This window comes from Podarcis raffonei, chromosome 7 (assembly GCF_027172205.1).
Source record: "Podarcis raffonei isolate rPodRaf1 chromosome 7, rPodRaf1.pri, whole genome shotgun sequence".
NCBI classification, from domain to species: Eukaryota; Metazoa; Chordata; class Lepidosauria; order Squamata; family Lacertidae; genus Podarcis; species Podarcis raffonei.
In genome coordinates, this window is record NC_070608.1 from 65013223 (window position 1) to 65036569 (window position 23347).

The 23347-nt window shown below is 40.3% G+C and overlaps 1 protein-coding gene across 3 annotated transcripts in view; it reads right to left on the bottom strand.

Annotated features, from left to right (window-relative positions):
• Positions 1-17380, bottom strand: part of CDYL (chromodomain Y like) — a 94078-nt gene extending 76698 nt beyond the window's left edge. For all 3 annotated transcript variants that reach the window (XM_053396990.1, XM_053396989.1, XM_053396988.1), the window contains exon 1: positions 17243-17380. In XM_053396990.1, coding sequence (XP_053252965.1) covers positions 17243-17266 — 24 coding nt within the window. In that variant the 5' untranslated portion in view covers positions 17267-17380. The remainder of the gene's footprint in view (positions 1-17242) is intronic.
• Positions 17381-23347: the final 5967 nt, after the last annotated feature.

Below are 23347 nucleotides of genomic sequence, written 5' to 3' on the forward strand. Positions count from 1 at the left end.
ATGCAGACTACTTTTTCTATCTATTACATATTTTGGAAAGTAGGCTGTCTTGTCTGTCTGTCTGTTTTCTGTGAAACTGAACGCCTTTTCAGATATTATTTCCAAACTCGGCACAAGGATTCCCAAAGGTTGGCCTGGTGATTTTCACTGATGTTTGGGTGCTGGGTGTCGCTTTGAATCAATATGGCAGCCCAAAAATTGCTTTGGCATGACTTTGCTTGCTTTTTTGGTATCCTTTTAGCCACCTCTTGAGCTATTGTTGCAAAACTCACTATGAGGGTTAGGGTTCCTAAGGTGGGGGTGGCAGATATCTTTGCCATCTGCCAGGCGCCATTTTGAAATAAATGAATGATGCAAATGCTTGAAACCAAGCACACATTGGGATAGGAGTCGGGAAAGCCAATGCAACTCCATGTGTCCTCTGAAAAGCTACTTCTGAAAGACCCTCTGAAGTGGGATTAAATGTGCTATGCAGGGTCTTTCAATCCTAGATATAGAGCTGAACTGTCAGGGAGGCTGCATCAACTATGGGGTAAGATCAATTATCAAAGATCACTAAAGCACAATTCTTGCTTAAATTCTGTTAACCTGAAAGTATTATCAAAACCAGCTGTAGAGCTTTGGAACTCACTACCAGCTTTTTTCTTACAGGTCACAATCATACAGATCTTCTAAGAAATGGTTAAAAAGTTACTGGTCTTTTGCTTGCCTATCCTTGACAGGTGCTCTGATTTATTACTTGACTACCATCTTACCACACATTGATGGGTCTGTGGACATAGTTACATATTGCTTTTTCGTTCCTGGGCAGAATGGTGTTTGCTTTTTTTTTTGCTACTGCTGGTTTTATTGGTGTATGATAATAACAATCAAATTCATGTTGCATTTTAATATTTTAGGATGGAAGCTGTCCTGACAGAGCTTGGCCTTAAAGCTGGCCTATAATTCTCTTAAATAAATCTATTTTAATTTTATTCAGTTTTACTTTTTTTAAAAGTATTCCTTCTGAATGTGTGGACTGGCACACTGCATATGGGGAACTAGATAGCCAAGAATATAAGCAATTGTCTCAAAACGCAGAAATATTAACAAGGTGCCTTGATAATATTTCAGCCTATGTGCTACATTGAATGAGTGCTGAAATTAAGTAGAATGGAATAGCTGTATTGTCTCCACATGTAGTTTTACACAGAAGGACAGAGATAAACAATAACACTTAAGACTATCATAAAACATTAAACGTCTTTATAACTAAAGTGCACATACATACACAATTACTCTTCAATTCTCAATCTACATAAAGAGGTCAAAAACACAGCAGCTCATCTTCTTCTATCGGAAGAATTTTTATTCTCATCAAAATATTTACCATTGAAGTAAGTTACACTCTCAAGTTAATTGCTAAGAAGGACATTCTTCCTAGCCGATTTCTAACTCATGCAACTGTTACAAGAAAAGTGAAAATATACACTTCCACTCTTAAGTATTTGCTTTGTGGCAATGAGGAGATCAGAAGATTTCATTTATGCCTAGCTACAGTCTGGCCCCCAAATGGCAACTAGGCATTCCATTTTGGCGATGGTAACCCTGGTTTAAGGAGTCATTTGGCACCTAGCTTATATATCTGAGTTTCTAACACTGCTCAGAGCTACCTGCATGTCTAGCATCCAACATACCTCACACTAAAGGAAAGAAATAATGACTGCCAGTTTTAAACACACAAAAATGTAATGCAATGTAATAATTAGGATGACACCCTTCTCCCTCCCAGCAAGCCACACGTACATATCCCATCTGCACTTGAAGCAGAAGGAGGGCAGCAGCGTCACCAAGCCCTGAGCAGAGCAGGGAGAGGAGTGACTAAAGATCATGCCCTGCCCTATTGTTATGCAATATTTGCAGAGCTCAAACCTACACAATTAGCATGAAAAAGAAAAACATATCCCCTCTCCTATCCAAATGCAAGCCTGAATGTTTTTTAAATGGAATTTTGAAACTGGGGAAGAACATGTACTTCCAACATCTTTTATAGTGAAAAGAAACGAACAGTTTTAAACCTTAAATGGGATAGCATGGTGCACTATAATCCACCACAGTTCTTCTACTGTTTCCCTCCTATTCAGGCTGTAGCCAATCTTACAAATATTGGGAACACAATTTTTTCACAGATCAGCACAAATTGTTCATCAGGCCTTGTGCTAAAACACGCATCCAGAGAGGTGTTAAATGACTACAGTACTTTTAGAGTTCTGATAAGCCCACTATTAAACAAACAAACAACCCACCTATTCCCTCCTCCCATTTTAAGTATGCTCCATTTTTAAGCGAAGCATAGAAATATCATTAAAATACTAATGACACAAGGTTTCCCCATGCAGGTACAGACAGGGACCACAGAGCATAACACATCCCTCTTTGTCGCCGCCATCCGTATTCCATAGCCAGTCCACTTATCCGTCACCTGATATCACAATGAAAGCAGGTGAGCCATTTTCCTTTCCCATGCAGTTTGAAGTCAAACCACATGGGTAAAGGGCACAGTGCCCTGCAAGCACCAGCAATCAGCTGATTGACAGTGGCTGGAAATCCTGCTTCCGGCAGTAGGTGGTAACTATACCAGTCTGACATTATATATGACATCAGGTACGGGGCAGGTAGGTGCGACTTGGCCGAAACTGCATGGCAGGCCAAATTGGCAGGCCTAATCAGACCTACGGGCTGGAAGTTCCTCAACGCTGCTGTAAATGGAAGGATCACATCTTGTGTGTGCAAACATTAAGTCAATACATCAAGTTCATATATCAACTCAACTTCAAGGGTCTGAGTCACCTTTAACAAAATTGGCAAAGGAAGAAAGGCTAGTAAAATATTTAAGCTGGGTTTACTTTAAACTAGGTGAAGCAAAATGCTACCATATACTAACTTATGAATGCTCTCCCCGGTGAGGCTTGCCTGATGCCTTCATTACATATCTCTAGGCAAAAACATTCCTCTTCTCCCAGGCCTTTGGCTAATTAAACAATCTATGGCCTCTTAAACTGTGGGAGGGGGTATTGTATTTGTTTCCTACCATGTTAGGTGTTTTGTGGTTTTATATTGTAAACTGTTCTGCAATCCTTGGATGAAGGGCGGTACAGAAATTTAATAAAGAAGACAAAAGTGCATTTATCACATTTTTAGGTACATCGGCTCAAAACTGAGAGACATCAAAGTATTCTTTGAAGAACACTGAACAGCTTCAAGGGTCTCATGTACTGTAGCTCAACCCTGCACACATCTGCTCAGAAACAAGTCGCTCTGCAGTCAATAAGGCTTACATTCAAGTAAGTGAACACACAGGACTGCAACCTGAAGTCGCAACTCAGCAGGCATGTTTTGAGTACTAAACTGCTCAGACAAATGTTCAGCATTCACTACCATTGCCACATCTTCTCATGTTTTCATTACCGTAAATTTATTTTCTGTATATCACATAGGTACCAGGTGCCGTACAGGTTCTTAGTGTGGGTAGGACTTAGGCATGGTCAGGGAAGAACTGTATAAATAATATGGGGGAGGACTCCAGGGTGAAAATGGCAAGAACTCCTTTCCTGGCCACAGACTTGGCTGTGAGTGTATACATTCAGTTAGTTTATAATGGGATAAAACTGCAGTAACCGGACTCCCATGTTAAGTTGTTTGGCCGTATATCTGTCTATGAAGAAGGGGCTTGTAAGCAAGGCAGACATAGACATGACATAGTATGACATTAGCTATACTGGTAATACAGAAAAGCAAATTTCTATAAACCTGAAATTTGCCCTATCTCAGCTACAAGTACAACACACCTCTCATAGGCACAGGTTTGTCAAAGGCTACCATGAAAACACTTTGGCTACCCACTCTGCTAATACTTAGCATTGCTTTGCTTGTCCTGTATAGTGAATACTGAGCTACAGCTAAGCTTAGAAGCTCAGCTAGAGGTAAAATAAGAGACTCGCTCTTGATTTATAAAGGGCAAAATAAAATAAAAAAAATCCCCTCACCTCCATTTTTGCACTATTTAATCAGATTTCTTGAAAAAAATAAGAGTATTTGGTCCAAATTTTCAGGATTGCAGCCAGTGTTAATTCTACACAATTAGACTCATCGAAAATAAGGACATGACTAACTTAGGTCCATTCATTTCAATGGATATACTACTCTCAGCAGAACTTAGCTGGATACAACCTTCAGCTTCCATCACATACATTTGGTAAATGTGCAACTGAGAGCATTTTATGCCACGTTGCAATTACATCTTCTCATTTGCATGGCCAATTTCAAGGGTGAAAAAATATTTCAAATGCCAAAGCACTAACATCAATGCTTAAGAGGCCAAGATCAAAAATCTTCAGTCACCTGCACTGCAAATAGCAGAACAAACAATCTAGGATTCTTGTCCCGACCCCCGCCCAGCATTGTAGATTTTTATAAAAACAATTGTGGCTTCATTTCTACAAACACATTTATTTTCTTAAAGCCTAAATCTAAGCAGATTTACACAGAGGTAAGTTCTACTGAGTTTAACAGCACTTTCCCCCTAGTAAGTGTACTTAGAATTGCTGCTTTTATATATTTGCAAGACAGTTTCTAAAATAGCAAGGCAGTTTTGTATGTCTAACTTTAACCTTCGTGACACAAGGGCAACACCCATGTAATAGAAAATCTTGCACAGCATGGCTTAAGTGCCTGATGTGAGTTAGTGAGCTCTAAAGTTCATTTGTTCCACACATTAATTATAGAAAATACATTTGCTTACCATGTTATTTTATGAAATGATATACTAAGATTTTAAAACTAGAGACGTTTTTGGACATCAAGACAGCACACTGAAATATCGAACAAGTGACCCTAGCTCATATACCATAATCAAACATTTCTGTAATTGAGAACAGGCCCCCACTTCAAATCAGTTTGTACAGATGAAACAATTTTACTGATGAGCAGGAAGAACTGGATCCAACTTTCACTGCTAACGACAATTTGGTACTGGAAGGTGAACACTGAAAAAAATTATTTGTGAACTGATCATATATCATGAGGGCTGCTCAAAAAAGTCTGTCTCCACAAAGCAATTTCTCAAAGGAATTATGCATTGAAGCTAAAATTCAATGATTTCTGAAAAAGAAGCCTGTTTTATTACCATGGCCAACATTTTATTCATCCAAAATATTTCTCAAACCTTCTCAAAAAAGGTAAGTGAATGGAACATCAACTGTCTGAGCCTAATATTAGCAAGGGAATCTAGTATTTCTAACCTAATCTTACAAAATGTGGAAGTACAGTGTTCACTTTACTTACATAAATCTGGCCTTATTTATAAACAAACATCCTACTAAAGAGAGGAGAGGGAGACAACACAGAAAATACTGGATAACAAGCATGGAAAAAGAATAATGTGCCTGAGATTAAATATTGCCCCCCTCCCAGACATGAATTTGGTCCCAGTGGATGCCTTAAAAGCATAATAATTTGAAAATGTACAAATCCAAAACTTTATGTTGTGTGCTTGAGTAGTCAGCTTTCAGAGATGAAGCAGCGTTTAAGTTGATGCAAATGTACTGCCGCTTCACCACATTGTGAAGCAGTTGTGTTCATCACATGAAACCACGTCTGCTGTTGTGAATGTATAAAAAGCATGAAAGAAAGGCTTGCATTTCCAAACATAAAGGGGCACATGCCAGAGAGGTGCAATTCCATATAATTCCCCAGCACTTTTTCACTGCTTGTTTCCCTAGGAATTTCAGAGTGTTCTCTTAACCAAACACAACAGTACATGCCGCACACACAACTGCTGTATAAAATATTACCTCGCTCACGGTTAGGTACTACCTTTCATCTGAGATCCTTTGCATAACTAGGCTCATGGGTTCAAGCCCCACATTGGGCAAAAGGTTCCTGCACTGCAGGGGGTCGGACTAGATGACCCCCGTGGTCTCTTCCAACTCTACAATTCTGTGATTACATTTAGGATCTATGAAATTACATGAGGAGCGTACCAACCATGCAGGCAAGCATAAGTTATTATTTTTTTTAATAAAAAGGGCGAAATGGAATTGCTGTAAGAAGATACTACTTTGGGGGAACATCCCAAAATGTTTCATTCGCCACACAATGATATGTGCTATATAATATAATACACACAGAGAGAAAGAGGTTGGGGTATAGGAATCAAGTGACCAAGTCTGCTGTCAGTGGGGCAGCGGAATAAGAATATCCACAAACATGATATGGACTTCAATATATGGGGGACTCAAAGTTTGCAGAAATTTTTAGTTGGAAAATGAAACAACGGCTGATTCCTGTGTGCAAAATGGTTGGAATGTTTTCCCGGACTCAGAACTCACTGCTGGGCTTATATCTTCAGTCAGTCCAGCAGCTAGAAACTGTAGTAACTGGGCTCCCACTTTAAACCCCTTTGTTATATGAACTTGTCTAGGAAGGAGAGGACGCTTGTAAGCAAGGAAATCTCTAGGGCAAACATGACAGTATGATATTAACGTACTGTATGATGTTATCTTCTGCATGGACTGTATTCCATGGAAGGAGCATATATACAAAAACACATATACTCAAACTGCCCCCACGTGATCATCCTTAGTACCCTGCTGCAAGCAAGGTGGAGAGTTTTTAAGCCAGGCTTCTTCAATCAACCTTGGCCCTCCAGATGTTTTGAGACTACAATTCCCATCATCCCTGACCACTGGTGCTGCTAGCTAGGGATCATGGGCATTGTAGGCCAAAAACATCTGGAGGGCCAAGGTTGAGGAAGCCTGTTTAAAGCTCTCTCTGCATTTCTCACTAGGCTCTGGGATGCTATTGTGAGATTTCATAGGGCCATCTACGTTGCCACAAGATCTCACAAAAGCATCACAGAGCCTGGTAAGCACAATGGAGAGCTTTTCGCACCAGGGAAACATGGTGCAAAAGGAGCTTTCAAGCTCTCTGCCTTGCATGCAATTAAATTGTGCCATTTCAACAATGAGGCGTTGCTATCACTTGAGTTAATCACGTGCTAGATGTGATCATAATGTACTACAAATGTGTACCACAGCCTGAAATCTGCTACAATCCCAAGTACCAAGTGTACTACGGTCATCCACACAGTAACAAGATAACTAATAATTATTGACGACTTATATGTAGTTAAAACTCTGCAGTCATCTAAAGTGAGGACAGAGGCCTGTTTGCAATCAACAAATTGCAATAATGTAATACTTGCCTGAGGCAACATCTGTGAACTCCCTAAACCTCAGCCTCTACAGGGAATTGTGCTACAGTTCTAGACTGCTTAAAGGGACGTGGGTGGCACTGTGGTCTAAACCACAGAGCCTAGGACTTGCCGATCAGAAGGTTGGCGGTTTGAATCCCCGTGACATGGTGAGCTCCCATTGTTTGGTCCCAGTTCCTACCCACCTAGCAGTTCGAAAGCACGTCAAAGTGCAAGTAGATAAATAGGTACTGCTCCGGTGGGAAGGTAAATGGCGTTTCCGTGCGCTGCTCCAGTTCACCAGAAGTGGCTTAGTCATGCTGGCCACATGACCTGGAAGCTGTCTGTGGACAAATACCAGCTCCCTTGGCCTATAGAGCGAGATGAGCAGGCAACCCCAGAGTCGTCCGTGACTGGATCTAACAGTCAGGGGTACCTTTACCTTCTAGACTTCTAAGATTCCGGAATGGGTAAACCAGCAAAAGCGAATCTGGAACTCCCCAAGCAATGTTGGACTCTAATTTTATCAGCATAGGCAGCATGCCCAGTGACTGTAATCCAACAGGTTCCCCATCACTATATTAAGCTACCCAAAAGAAATCACCCCAATTGTTCATCTTTCCTTCTTTCTTTGATTACTTGCACACTTCCAATACAGCTTGCAGTCTCATTAACAATGAGATAGCAAAAAAGGCAAGCAAACTAAAAGCAAAAGAACAGAGCGCCTATCAAATAATTAATAATCCTACATATTCCATCTCCAAGATAAAAAACCAAGGGCATCCCAAAGCTCCAAAGGCCTGGGTGTTTTTGATACATCCCTAAAGGTTGGCTGCGCAGACCCTTGCCAGATGTGCCTAGGGAAAGCACATCTGGCAAGGTCTGGGCCAAAACTAAAACAGGAGTTCTAATGGAAGATCTTAAGATGTGGCTATTCTTATTTTAACAATATGGAAGAGCAGAAAGTCTTGAAGATACATTGGTAGACTTTACAGGCAAAAGCCGTTACCAAACAGTAATAACAGATAGCATGTGATAAATTCTACACTGTCACCATATACAATCCAACTGCAGCATTTTGAATCAGATGAACTTCCCAAATGGTTATCAGAAAGGCAGTCCCAATTATAACTAATTAAGAGTAGTTTAATTCTGAGATAACCAAAGTGTAGATAAGTATGTTGAGACAGAACAACACTTAAAAAATAAAAATAAAAGTTAGAGCCTCAGCACACAAACTAGTTAATAAAAGGCTGCTTGATGGCACCCAGTTATCCACAACCAAATGATTTTTATACTGCAACCGCCTTGTCATCCTCCAATGAGAAGTTGTATATTTAATTAATTAATGATAATAAAATAAATAAATACCATATTTTAAAAAGCACCCCCATGCTGTGAACCTCGTGCTGTATGACAAGTGCAATCACATCCAGCAGAGGTTGAATCTCAACACATCAACCACCCATTGATGATTCTAGTGGAACTATTAGTGGATGGTTGTGGAATCTCTGTCTTGTCTAGATTGAGAAAAAAAAACAAAGCTTGCCATGTTGATTCATGGGGGGAGGGGGAACCAAAATCAGTTATAGAGGCTATAACTCTGTAAGGACCAACCAAAAAGGCACAAAATTATGGCAGGTTTTCAAGTTACCAGTATCTTCCCTCATAAAGTGTTCTCAAACAAAGTGGTAGTGGTGGGAACCATGAAGGTACAAGAGATAGACTAGATGTGGTAGCCATGAGGTCAGCTTCTCAACTCAGTTCCAAGATAGGGACTGAAGGCTGAGTATGTCCCTTTCGGTCCATTACTGATTCCAGGCACTAGTTCACAACACCCAGTACTATTACTACAAGTCATTTCCGTCCAATGGGTGAACCAGCTGGAGCTGAAAGACACAGTTGTCTATGGAGGCCACCTGAGTCCAGGGACAGTGCTGAATCCAGGAATATCTACAATATCCTCCAGAGGAGTGCAACCACTTCCACAACAGGCCATCTCCCCAACTTGAGACAAATAACACCCCTCTGTCTTTTCAGGATTCAGCTTTAATTTATTGGCCCACATCCAGCACATCACCACCTCCAAGCGCAGGCCTAACCCCTCAACTGCCTCTCCCAACTCAGGTGGAATTGAGAGATAAAGCTGGGCGTTATCTGCAAATTAGCACCTCACTCCAAATGTCCTGATGACAGTGCCCAGTGACTGCCATATGGATCTGAAATAGCATGAGGAAGAAGATGTGACTCCATTGAACCTCACAGAATAGCTCCTATGGTAGCAAACAGGAGCCTCCTACAACTTCTTTCTGGAAAAGGCTGTGGAGATAAGATCAGAACTACTGAAGCACCGTGCCCCCAACTTCCCTGAGATGCTCCAAAAAGATACCATGGTCAACACTATCAAAAGTTGCTGAAAGATCACACAGAATGAGCAGGGTCATACTCCCACATCTCTCTTGACAAATGTCCTCAGCCAGGGCAACCAAGATTGTTTCAGTGACATGGTCAGGCCTCAAACTAGACCATATCACCTTCTCAAACACCTTTTCCCAAAAGGGGATATTTGCCACTGTACAATAGTTATTTAACATATTTGGGTCCATGAAGGTCCTCTTAAGGAAGTGGACACATCACCACTCCTTTAAGGTAGATTATAGGTACTGTAATACTATGCTAGCAATTTTATGATGCCGTGGGGAAATCTTACATGTTAATCTTACCACACACTGCACTAACTTGTGTCTACTTCACTAGTAGACATCAAAAATACAAACAAGTTTTAAATGATTTCGGAATATCCTCATGTTGTTTTGCACAAATTTAAGCATTAGGAGTAGTGTTGGGTAAATTTTTTCTCAAGTGTTTCCCCAGGGAAAATTTTCTGTTTCATAAGCTCATTAGTAACAATTAGTGAATGCCAACTGCAAATGAATATTAGGAAAGGGTTTTTTTTTAAAGATTTGTTTACTAAATACAAGCAAAATAAACATGCTAAATTATTTCACTTTCTAGGGCATTAGAAAATTTTCTGGTGGAAACTGAACATTTTCTTACGCAAATTATCCTAATTCACAATTTTCCAGAAAGCCTGTATCACTGGTTAGAAATACCACATAGCAAAAATAGTGCAAACAGAATTGAGAATTGTGGCCATGAGAACTCACTTAATCTGTGCAGTGATGTGTCAGTACAAAAGAGAACAAAGAGAAAACTAGCAACTCACTCCTTAAAGAGAAAATAAGTATATAATAGCTCAAGCACAATCCTCAGTAAAAGGTTTATCCTCAAACTACTCCACAAGTGCAAGACAATGCCTACCCACTTCAGCTTTTACAACCTAGTCTTTTAAACACTGTTTTGACTTTGAAAACAGGGCTGTAAACATCTATATGCGAAGACCCAGTGTTCTTAGCAGTAGTTTCCATATAGCATCAAATGAGTAGTTCTGTTTAAATATAACAAGGCATCGAAAAACTGCATATGAGCAACATCATAACCAACTAATGCAAGGATATACTTATGCCCAAGACTAATACTGCATATTTCATGTGCATTTTTACTAAAAGTAGATAATTCTTCATAGTACTGAGGAATTAGGTTAAAGCTAGGTCTCATATGATGTTCTCAAAAAACCCCACTAACTTTATTTACATCTTATCTCCCCAAATATTGCTACTTCACAATATATCAATGGGACAATATGCAAAGCGTTTGAAACATTTAAGCATTTTAAACAAAATAATATACAGAAACAACACACAATTACATTTCACTTTGTCCTCATTCAGAAGAATGAACTAGGAAATGTGTTCTTCCTTCAACCCTTCCACCAACAGCTCACTTTACTTACCATTACTGTATCTATGCAATGGGTTGGATCCAAGTAAACATAATGCAGTCAATTGGACAAGTTAGTCATGGCCAACCCAAGCATCACTGATTTCAACAGCTCTACCCTAAACATGACTTAAGCCCCCTCAGCAATATATCACAGCTTCTATAGCCTAGATATACAGGGTGAGTCCTTTAAAAGAAGCCCCATGGATACAGAGCACACATGTTCCATGGGGCCTCTTTTAAAAGACTCCCTCTGTAGTAGGGGTATTTAAAATCACAGCATCCTCTTTTTTGCTCTTCAAAATATAGCAACCCAGATCCAACCCATCATGTTTGCATCAAGGATACTTAGCTCTTTAGTTGTTGTTGTTTTAAAAAAGGAACAACCGGGATTCTGAATTCTGTACTCAAAGAACTCTTAATCAGGAGCTGTAATCTCTTCTCAGGGCCAAGCATGTCAGGTGGGCATTCTTCATGGAAATTTTTCTAGTGTTTAATTTTTCTACAGAAAATTTTCCATTTCGTAAGTTCATTGGTAACAATGAATGGAAGCCAAGTACAAATACAATATTAGGCAAGCTCTGCAGTTTCAAAGCTTTCAGCTTTGTTTACTCAATACAAATGAACATGCTAAATTATATCACTCTGTAGAGTATGATAAATATTTCCAATTAAGACTTGGAAACCACATGTATTCATGTTCACACAATCAGCAGCCAGAGATCCCCAAGCATGTATACCCATGGTGAAAACAACATATATTCACTGCTACTGTATTTGGTAAATATGCTGGATACATGCAATTTCTTACAGAAATATGATATATGTGTAATAAATTCATCTTCAGAAAGCATCAACCCATTCCAAATACTATACTACAATCAAGCAGATTATTATCTTGGAACTCATTATCAATGGGTAGCCTTTACTGGTTAGGTATAGGTAACTTTAACAAAGAACTGGACAAATTCATAGAGGCAATTGTATCAACATTTGTTAGTCATGATAACCAAGCAGGACCTCCATGTTCAAACTCCTTGTATCTCTGATTAAACAACAGTGGGGGAATGGCCATTACCAACAAACACCAACAAAGCATCTAGCTGGCCACTTGTGGCAACAGAATGCTAGACCCAATGAACTTTGGTCTCAACCAGTGTTTCTCAAACCCCAGCTGTGGTTGCACTACAACTCCCATCATCCTTGACCACTGGTCCTGCTAGCTAGGGATGATGGGAGTTGTAGTCCAACCACAGCTGGGGACCCAAGTTTGAGAAACATAGAGACTCTGAACCAACCAGGGAAGTTTTCTATTTCATTCCTCACATCATTTCATCTCAGGAACCATATCCTTCTAAATTCTCCATGCTTAAGGGTCAGTTAACACTCTTGACGTTTTTGATGCTAGGATACATAAAACGTAAAGGAGAGCTGGGAGTCTCCAGGGCTCACAGTGGACATATATCAGGGAGTTGCTACTGGCTGAAGCTCCCTACTGCAAACCTACCACACATCCCAAAACACTGGAGAAGTACTACATATTTTAGAAATGCCAATTCTGCAAATTGACCACTACATTATAGCTCTCTCTGTCCCACTTTAGCTCCTGCCAGCTTTTCTCTTCTCCGCATTCACATTTAAAGCCATTTTCATAATCATTCTAGTTCACCGTCTTCCATACTACAGGGAGCTTTGAAGCCTCAAGAATCTTCAACATGTACAAAGCTCAGCTTTTGTCCAGTTTGGTTTGTTTCAATGTTGTATGTTGTATATAGCTAGCTAGGCTGAAATAAAATTTTAGTTGAGCATCGTACTGCTAGTAACTCAATACTATTTGGAAGTTCCCTGTTTCCTATGTACTTGAGACCCTACTTCCCATTATAATTCTCAGTTCAGTTGATATTATCCTAATTATTCCATACATGTGTCAAATCTGAACAGCAAGAACACAATGAGAAGAATTAGCGATGCCTGTCTGTCTGGTTCACCCATTTCCTAGACAATCACCAAAATCTGAACATAATTTGGAACTGCCGAAACTTTTTACTTGGGCTGTCATTTGATGGCCAGTATTTGAAGCACATGTTTTAACACACATAGTGTGTTATCTAGTACACACCCTTTCAGAATGCAAACTGCCCCAAATCTAGAAGACAGTATAGGTCAGGAATAAAGAAACATCAGTCATTGATGTTACTTTTTGTAGCAACTACAGATTGTCCAGTTAGCTAGATTGTTGATCAGGCAGTTTGTTGATCAGGCCTATTTTTTATTTAAGGTGCCCCCCCCCCGTGTTTTAATCTTTTAAGAAAATTTGCAATGCAACATCCAAATACAAAGAGAAAACCAATCATAATAAACTTACCAAAGTTACAAGTATAGTACACACTTTCAGAATATAAAACAGCAAAACGAACTTAAAATAGAGCTGTTAAAGCAATTAAATTGTCCACTGCACATCTAATAAAACCAGTGGGGAAGACAAAAGTAGACAAACGTATATGGGGAAGACATTCCAGAGCAACAGTGCCACCACCACTGGGGCCCTATCCCCAGTTACCACTCATCTCATCTCAAAGATGGGTACCCAAAGAAGGGCCTCTGAAAATCACATTAATCAGGCAATTTCATATGGGTACAGATGGGCTTTGAGTATTATTCATTTGCTGTTGTCCTCATTTTCTTCCCCACTGCAACACATGCAAAAAGCAGAACAAAAACAACTACCTGTCACCAATCTGAAAAAGCCTCAACATAATTAATGGGCTTAATGTTTTGATTTATTTTTGTTTAAATTATGAGTATTGTCAAATCAACAGCATATAGTTCTGGATCATGCCTACTTAATGGAGGGCCAAAATTTTGATATTTTGAAACTGATACTGTACAAACATATTAAGATGATTGTGTGTAGAGAACCCATCCTAAAAAACAAGCAAACCAAAAACAAACCTGTTCATTGTACTTAAAATCCCATTATCTTCATAAAAAAGATGTTTAAGATTCACCATCTGAGATAATTTGGTGAAATTATTAATTCCAAAATCCAAGAAAGAGAAATAATCCTCAAAAGAAGTATTGCTTCGGTCATGTGTTGGGTAAGTTAGCAAAGCAAGTTGTCTGTTCCTCAAGCTTCTATAGATAAGTGGTAGATATTTAATTCAGAGTCAAACAACCTATAGATTTTGCTTAAGTTTCAAGTAAAAAATGTGCATAGAATATCCTAATATGAGAATACTGTGATGCCATTAATAAAGAGCAAAATTCCATGTGTATAAATTCAGGTGAAAAGATGAAAGAAAGTCACTTTATCCAACTCCTTGAATGAATGCTTGACTTATAACTTCAGGAATGCTTTTAGATAAATGACTGTGATGTACAAGACTCCTAAACTTTGATCCGCTTCAACTGGTCTTCTGTATCCTGCTTTGAACTATTAGATGAATCCAAGGGAACTATATCCAGTCAGAATAGTACATTTGACCTGTTGCTTCTCCAAGTTATTTTCCAGGAAAAAACCAAAATGTTGGTCTGTCAAGTTGCTTTTCTTTGAGTTGCAGAGAACTCTCTCGAATATTATCTTTAGCACTAAATAAAAATTATAAAACTATAAAATTATATATATAATTATAAAACTCAACAATCCATATTTTTCAACCATAAACACAAAAGTATTTCATGGGAAAGATAGAATTTCCTAGGAGTTTCTTTTATTTCTAAAACATCCAGTAATCAAAATTTATATTCCTTTGATAGTTTTTTTGTTTGTAGTTCCAAAAAATAATCATGGCAAAGACAGCTGTAAATCTTTACATCATGTTCATCATTTAGACCAAACGCAATGCCACTGCATTCCAACTCTGAAGGATAAACAATGCCCCAAAGAGAGACCATGGCCTGCCTCTTTCATTTAGCACCGTACATTAGCAATTCCCAACAAATCACTGCAGAATTCAATACAGGACCAGACGGCATCACAGCTGTATCTGACCAAGACATCTATCCCACTTAAATGGGATATCTGCTCACCCCTTCACAGGCATAGGCAGACTCAGCTGTCTTCTACCTGAAACTTGGCATGAAGGACAACAATCATCAAGCAACTCAGGCATTTTAAAACAATGTATTTGTTTTAATGTATTTCAATAGTAAGTCTACTTGTAAAAAGAATCACAATGCATGATCTATGGTGCTCTAAAAAAATAAGACAAAATATTTGAAAAGAATGTTTCCATACCAACAACCTTACTCATGGCATTGGTCAACTTACTTCATTTAATGAAGTATTCCAGGCATTGGATAGTTCCCAAATGGTATTTGCATCCAGCATCTGGTATATTTTATGCCTTAATGTCCTAATCACCTTTCCAACTCATTTAGTTAGTGCGACTAAGAGACATCAGTTTCCATAGCTAATAAGCATGACTGAATGATACATTGATTACCACCTTAATGGTTGAGGTCCATATTAACTGTTGGATGATCCAGAGGCGACCACTCCATGAAGTCATCTGCCTTGATCACCACAGCATTCAATTAAAGGTTTGAGTAAGGCTAATTTAGTGAACTCAGTCATATAGTTTTTTTCTTTCACCCACATTTCACCCACATTAGTTTGGCTTCAACTCTGAAGACGGGTGAAATCTTCACAACCATTAACTATGAGATACCAAACCTTCCTATTATTGGTTTAGTGGTTCAGAAACTTTATTCATCAAACTCACTCAAAACAAACATGTGTATAGCTATTTTTCTATTGACTGAATAGGATCTACCCCTCATTCACAAGAAGTTCCTCCTCATACACTGGCAAGGCACTTAGTTGCGCAATCCTATTCATGTTTACTCAGAAGAAAGTTCCAATGTGTTCAGCAGGGCTTGCTCCCTACTATTGTTTAGGATTGCAGACCCAAGTTTCATACTTTTTTTCCAGTATATTTCAGTTCTTCCTAAAAAAATTCAGATTCAGATAAACAGTAGCAATCTAAAAATACCAACACACACTCTAAATATGTATTTGCCTAAAGGACAAGAGAACTATTGTCTTTTCAGTGAACTGATATTTATCAAATGGGTTCGAATGGTTCCAAAATAATTATTGTTGCAGAGCCCTAATACAACACTTTGTAAATATCAAAACCAGGAAGTTGCATTGAAGAGGATTTCCAATGTGCATCCACATACATTAGAGATGTGAAAACTTGAAATTCAAAGTTAAAGCGGTTGCCCCCTTTGCTGGCAAAGCTAAAGACCCCAATTTTTACCACAGGATCACATAGTAGTGCAAAAAGGATGACGTCTCTTTAGCACCAGCTCTGAACCTACCCCCCACCATATTCTTTTTTCTAAAAGAAAAACTTGCCTTCCTGCAAAAAAACAACAACGTGGAGGCATATCGTTTTTGAATGTTTCATGCTGTGCATCAACTCAGCTGGCTTGCTGCAAGGCTAAGATGTCAATGCAGTTTCAAAAGACGACCCCAGGAAAGAAAGAAACCGTTCCTCGTGCCCGCCCTAGAGGGGGCATGGCTTTTGCACGCATTTTTGCACACTACCGGGGGGGGGGAGGGCACACAGCCACCTCACTTTGGGTGCACAAGGAGCTTCTGAGCAAGTCGTGGCTGTCAGCTCTTGCAACCCACCGTCCGGAACCCACCCGGCAGCACCCACCCTTCCCCTCCCCCCTCCCTCGTGGAGTCCGAGTGGCGAGACCGGAGAGGGCAAGGGGGCGGCTGTGGAGTTGGGAGAGGGGTTGTGGGGCCGGGCGGTGGGGTGGGGAGAGGTGGAGAAAGGCGGGCGAGAAGAGAGGAGAAGAAGAGAAAGCGCAAGCCAATGGCAAACACTTTGCCGTCTCCTCCTTTCAGTCATATTTCCGTCCTCTTCTCTAGCGAAACTGGGGGAGGAGGAGGAGGGCAGGGAGGCGAAAAGCTCGCAATTTGGAAACACGCGCACGCGGGCCGGCGGGAGCGCGCGCGCGAGCGCCTACAGGGCCCCGCCAAGGGAAAAAAAAGAGAGGAAAGAAATGCAAGGGTGTTGGGGTGTTGTTTTTTTTAAAGCGTTAGCACTTAAAATAGAGGGGGGCCGAGAGTGAGGAAGGCGGGGGCCACGGGGTGGGGGGTTGTGGAGTTGGGGGTGGGGTGGGGGGGAGAGGAAGCACAAGGGTCTGTGTTACCTCGTAGAGTTCCTCGGAAGCCATGCTGAGGCGCCCGCCTCCCAAGGTGGAGTTGGGTGCTGGTTTGGAGATACTTTTGTCTCAGTTGAGTGTCTGCCGTGGCCTCTCTCCTCCTTTCCCCTCCTCTTCTTCTTCTTCCTCCTCTCTCTGTGTGTGTGTGTGTGTGAGTGAGTGTGCGCGTGTCTGGCTCCTCTCCCCCCCTCCCCACACACTCACTCTCCCCCAATGCCCGTGTGGTGCTGCTGCTGCTGGTGGTTGGTGGTGCCTCTGCCGCCCTCCTCCTCCTCCTCCTCCGCTGGTGGTGGTGCCTGTGCGCAGAGCAAGCTGCGCAACGGGGCTCTCGCTCACTCGCACTCGCACTCACTCTCGCACACTTTGCTCGCGAGGCGCGGGAGAAGAAGGCGACGAGGGTGTAGGGGGCGGGGGGGCGCCGCCGCCGCGCGCGCGAGGAGGAGGCAGCTGCAGCAGCGGCGACTCCCCTCACCCGCTGCCGCCGCCGCTCGGGCGTCCCTCCGTCGGCTGCCTCGCCTGGCCGAGCCTCCCACTAGGCTCACTAATCGAGCGCAGAGAGAGTGCCACACGCCCGGGCTCCAGCCTCGCCTAGCGCCATCCTCTTCCTCCTCCTCCCCCTCCCCTCCTTTGATCGCCCATTGTCTCCTCAGCTGAGCGGCGGCGCGAGGGGGCGGCGGGGATTGGGCCAATGGCCGCCGGGAGGAAGGGGGAGGAGCGACGGGAGGGGAGGGGATTGGAGGAGGAGGAGGAGCAGCAGCGGGAAGTGGGGGGTGGTCTGGGGTTGGGGGCGCTGGTGTGCCGTGGGCTCCGTCGCTGCTGGTGCTGGTAGCAACCATGGAGGGAGGGCTGGACCCAACTTTTTGAGGAGGTTGGGGGTCCCCACCTCTCCCCTCCCCATTAAAAAAGGCCACCACCACTCAGACTGTGCTGAGGTGGGTTGGGGGGACGGCAGGGCTGCCCTTCAAGCCCCCAGCCCCAAGGAAGCAGGCACACAGCACCTCACCACTTCCTCTACTCAACCCCAGCACTCTTTGCCCATGTAGCCTTCAGGTCCACCCATTCATCAGCTTCACCTCCATCTATTCTGTCTCCCTTCAGCCTTCCCATCTTTGCTTAGCCAACCCTTCAGCCCCACTTCATCTATTTCTGTCGTTTCAGACTCCTTCCCTTCCAATGGTGATCTGGTTTAGCCACCTAACATGATCATCCTTTCCATCTACTCATTTGCCTGTCCCTTTTACGTTTTACTTCCATGCAACTTCATGGTCCGCCCACATCATCGCACCATCAGCACATTGCCTTTTCCACCTTCTGATCTCATCTACATTCATCTCACTTCATCTCCCAACATCCCCACCCATCCATAGGCTCTACATTCATAAAATATTTTTGCCCATTCAGACTGCCATTCCCATCCACCTACAAACTACCAACTCATTTTCTCACCCACCCTCTATATGTATCCCATTATCTCCCATCTGTTCATCAGACCAGCATTTCTACATTCTCTTCTTACAAACTCACCATTCTTTCCAATTATTGCATATCCATTTTCTAACCATTCTTTTTAACCAGTCCTCTTTACGTGTATCTACTACTCATCGCTTTCATTTTATTTTTCTTAAGATTTCTCCTCAATTTTACCTACATTGCTTTCACCTACTATTATTGATTAGTATCTCAATCTCTTCCATTGTCCATTCACTCCTTCTATTTGCACCCATCACCTTGGTTTTTACCTGTTCAGATGTACTTATCCATCTTGTTTGATCTCTTAAATTTTGCCATTCATATCCCATCCATCAACACACTGAGACTGCAATCCTAACCTCACTTACTAGTAAGTACGTCACATTGACATGGTTAGGACTGCACTGTAAGCCTCTTCTCGTTTATTATATACATTTTTTTATCCATTCCTTAACAATGTCAGTTTCACTGTCATATATGCATCTTCCAGTTCTGTCCTAATTTCCAGTAACAGTTTCGTGTTCCCAGCTTCATTTTTAGTACCTTCAGTATTTTATATAAACTTTATATTACAACAGCTTCAAAAGTCTGTGGTTATGCTTACCATTATTGTGGCTGCTTGCGGAGACTTCTGGAGCATTTGAATATGAGGAATTGCATACAACAGTGGGAGAATTCATAAATGGTTTCTTGGCAAATTTATTCACCTCCTGAAGAAAAATTGATTAAATATTGCCTTAAAAATGATTGACTAAAAGCCTGTCTTCCACTCAATTAAGGAAAAACATAGGCAGATACAAAGCCAGATATGCAAAGAGAGCAACATCAAGAGATGCTTAGGCTAGGGCTGAACTCCAAATTAAGTCAATGAATAGAATTTCAGTTCACATACATCACATACATTTGCACATAACAAAATAAAGATTATAAGAAATAAAATACTTTTTTTTAACCTCTTGGCATATTTACCAGAAAAGAAAACAAGCAGAAAACGGTGTTCTTCGGGTTTGCTGAGCATTAGGACATTAAGCAATACAAAATATAGCATAGGATTACAACACATAATTGTCATTTCTGCAGCCAGGATTTCAAACAAAGTAGCTTGTTTACCTTGTCCAAGTTCATAGATGGGCAAAGCTTATTGACAGTGATTCCTGCTGCACTGAATGTTCTCTCAAGCCATTAAAATAGTTTGATTACATTTTCTTTTTCTCACCAAACTTGCAAGCAGTGAATTTGTCTGCTACCAGACGAGGAGGTCAGCAAAGTTACTGACCTGCTATGGCACACTCTTGAATTTCACTTAGCAATGCATATGCAATATTTGCTGCATCAGGTGTGGAAAATGTAGAAGTTTCAGCAGCTTCGTAGTCTGCTTCTGGATCAGAAATTGCAGTTCTAGAAAAACAGTTCTCTATTTTGCTGGAAAACAGTCTGATTGACTAACTTGGCCTATTGCATTGGAGCATCTGTGTTGTTCATGAGATGCAACCACAAGCCCTCTAGAAGCATCGCAGTATCTTAATACTTGGGTCAAGACCAGTTGCTTCTTCATATTTTTAAAGATCTCCCAAGCTCATCTTCTCTCAAGTCATCCATCAGCACTGCTAATATATCCTGGATGACGGTTAGAACTTTTCATACCGTTAGATAAATGAGCTACAGTATGTAGAAACCACAACACGGAAGAACATATTTTTTACCTTCAAGCAGCTCTTGACACTTCAAGACAAGGCTACAGTACTCTAAGCACGTTCTCCACTCCTATGAAGAAAGTCTGCTTTCACAAAATTTGTTCAACAATGTATTTCACTTTTAGAATATCTAGCAATGTACAAATGCCACTTTCTGATAATGTCTTGTTGCAGTTTGTTGTCACCCAGACCAGGTTTTCCCATTTTACTGTGAGGAGAATTTCTATTGGAAGCAATCGGGAATCTTCTAAATACTTACTAAGTTGCTTGTCAACTTAGCCTTCAGAAATGCTTTATTAATACTTAGCAGCAAAATACTTGGCTAGAATGCCTTTCATGCTACTCAGGAATTAAAGCCATAAGGTTGACAGATACATTCCAATCTTCCGCTACCTCCTCCAATTCTTCACTATATATCCCAGCATTCTTGCCATCTCCTTAGAGCTACACTGCAGAACTTAAAGTTGCTATCTGTTCAGGGAATAGTTACCCCCAAGGTGACCATGATTGACTAGAATGACACCTATCAGACTAACAGCATCAGCTTTTAAGTCTTTATGTTTTCTCATAAATCCTCGCCCGTGTACTCCATTTGTTTCATAATAGTTCTAATTTTGTGTTCATGACTTGTATTTTATATCAAGCCAGAATTGTCTTTTTTATTATTGAAGTTTTCAGATATCCATCTTGTTGAATAACACACGATAAGATACAAATCAGGGTATAAAAATAAAGGATGCATTATAAGAAAGGAGCAACACAATTCCAACAACATTGCTTCAGAAAGTTGTTAATCCATGTGGTATACCTGGAATTGCCCCATATCTTGTATGATCAACTTACCTACTCTACCAATAAAAAAATAACAACCCATTATCTATAGTTTTGCTTCTTAAATCTAATTTAATACATTGGTTTTGCCATTGATGTCTATTCCCATATTTTATAATACTATTCTTTGACAAATGACACTATGGTGGTTCTCTGCTTTCCCGCATATACAACTCTTGCAGCTGTCAGCAAATATGAAGTTAATTCTGCATGCTCTTACTTTACTGAACCCTCTAAATAATTTAATACAAATACCGCCTGGTATATTGGGAATTCACAACCCAAAGCTCTTTGCAAATGGGACTAAATTTGTTCCCTCCTTTTTTTGCCATAGGGCATTTCCACCACATATGAAAGAAATATTTCTCTTTTTTGTATTTCCAGCATAAGTCAGGATAGTCCTTGTTGATCTTATTTATTTTTACAGATGTGACATACCACCTTTTCATAGTTTCATAAGTCTTCTCTGATTTCTGAGTTTAAGGAGAACTTACGTTCTGTCAACCATAATTTCCCCCATACATTCATAGATATATTTTCTCCAATATTCAGAAGGCATCTCACCATGTAATCCGTAACTTGTTCCTGCTCTGTGTAATATCTTGGTAATAAATGGTATATTTTTGCAATTATCTGGTGTTTTTCTTTTGTTATCACTCACTTCTTAAACTCAGGTGTTTCTCTCCTATTATTGTGCCTTCTAACAAATTATTGCACCTTAGTGCAGATTTGAAAATATTCAGACTACAAATATTACTTTTCTGCATTTGTCTTCTAATTTCTGAGTATGAAATCATACATCCCTCTTTTTCTGGTTCCTGAATCCTGAACAAGTTGCTTGATTTCCACATTTTAAACCTGCTTCTTGCTCCTTTTATGATTGCTCCTATGATTGACTCTAAAGGTGAAGAGTTTGGACTGAGTAATCTTTCAAAGCGATCCCAAATATTCATTAAATCAGATAATAAAAACTTGACTTTGAGGAAAAGAGATCTAATTTCGTGTTCTTGCTATAATAAATTGTGTAGCAAGATTAATCAGATTTTGTTCAAATTTTGATATGCCTTCATACAGATTTATAGTCCAATCCATTATCGAGTTCATCACATTAGAAATGTAAAGTAGGCTTAAGTTTAGGACACAAAGTCTTCCTATTTTTCCTTTCCACCTCCCATCATACAAAATCTTAGCCTTTAGTTTCTCTTTTTTTGCCAAATAAATTTTAATATCAATTGTGGCCATTTATTTAATAATGAGGAAGTTATTTTGATCGATAGATGCTGAAATAAAAAGTTAATATTTGATAATACAATCATTTTTACTGTAGCAATTCTACCCGAGAAAGATAAAAGGAACTCCTGCCATTCTAATAGAAGGGAGAAGCAGCCCTTAAACAAAATCTCATCATTATTCTTAAATACGTCTTATGTTTCTGAGGTTAGTCTTATGCCAAGATAATGGGTCGGCTTATTTGTCCAATGACACTGAAACATATCTTTTGTTTTCTGTTTTGAGTCCGATAATCAATTCAGACCTATATTTTCTGTTTTTTTCTTCTACTTACCGGTAATATATATCTGACTAGATTGCCACAGGCAGAAATACTTTCTTCTATTTTAGATTGCCTATAGTGTTGACAGGCTTCAAGTTAGTAACTATCCATAATACCAGCCTGCTAGTTTATTTCCTGCTTTTTAATAGGACATACTGGCTTTTCACAATCTGTGTTTAAAGCCTGATTATGTGAGGATTGTTTTGGAACAGATTTTTAACTTTCAGTGTTGATTGTTGGGTTCCTGGTTCTCATGCGGTAGGTTAAGCTAGAAACATTCCAAAATAGCTGTTATTCATTTATTCATTTATTTATTTAGCAAATGAGGCACTAAAACATGTTTGGTCTGCCACTACTGAGCAGGCCAGCCAAACTGCTAGCCACAAAGAAAAGAGCAAATCTCCTCATTAATGCAGGTTGGTTCAGTGACTTGCCTGATTAACCAGAGCCTTTTTTTTTTTAAATCAAGGCAATTTTTAAAAATAAATTATCAAGTCAATTAATCAATAACTGCTGCAAGCCCACCATTTACGTGAAGCTTTTGAT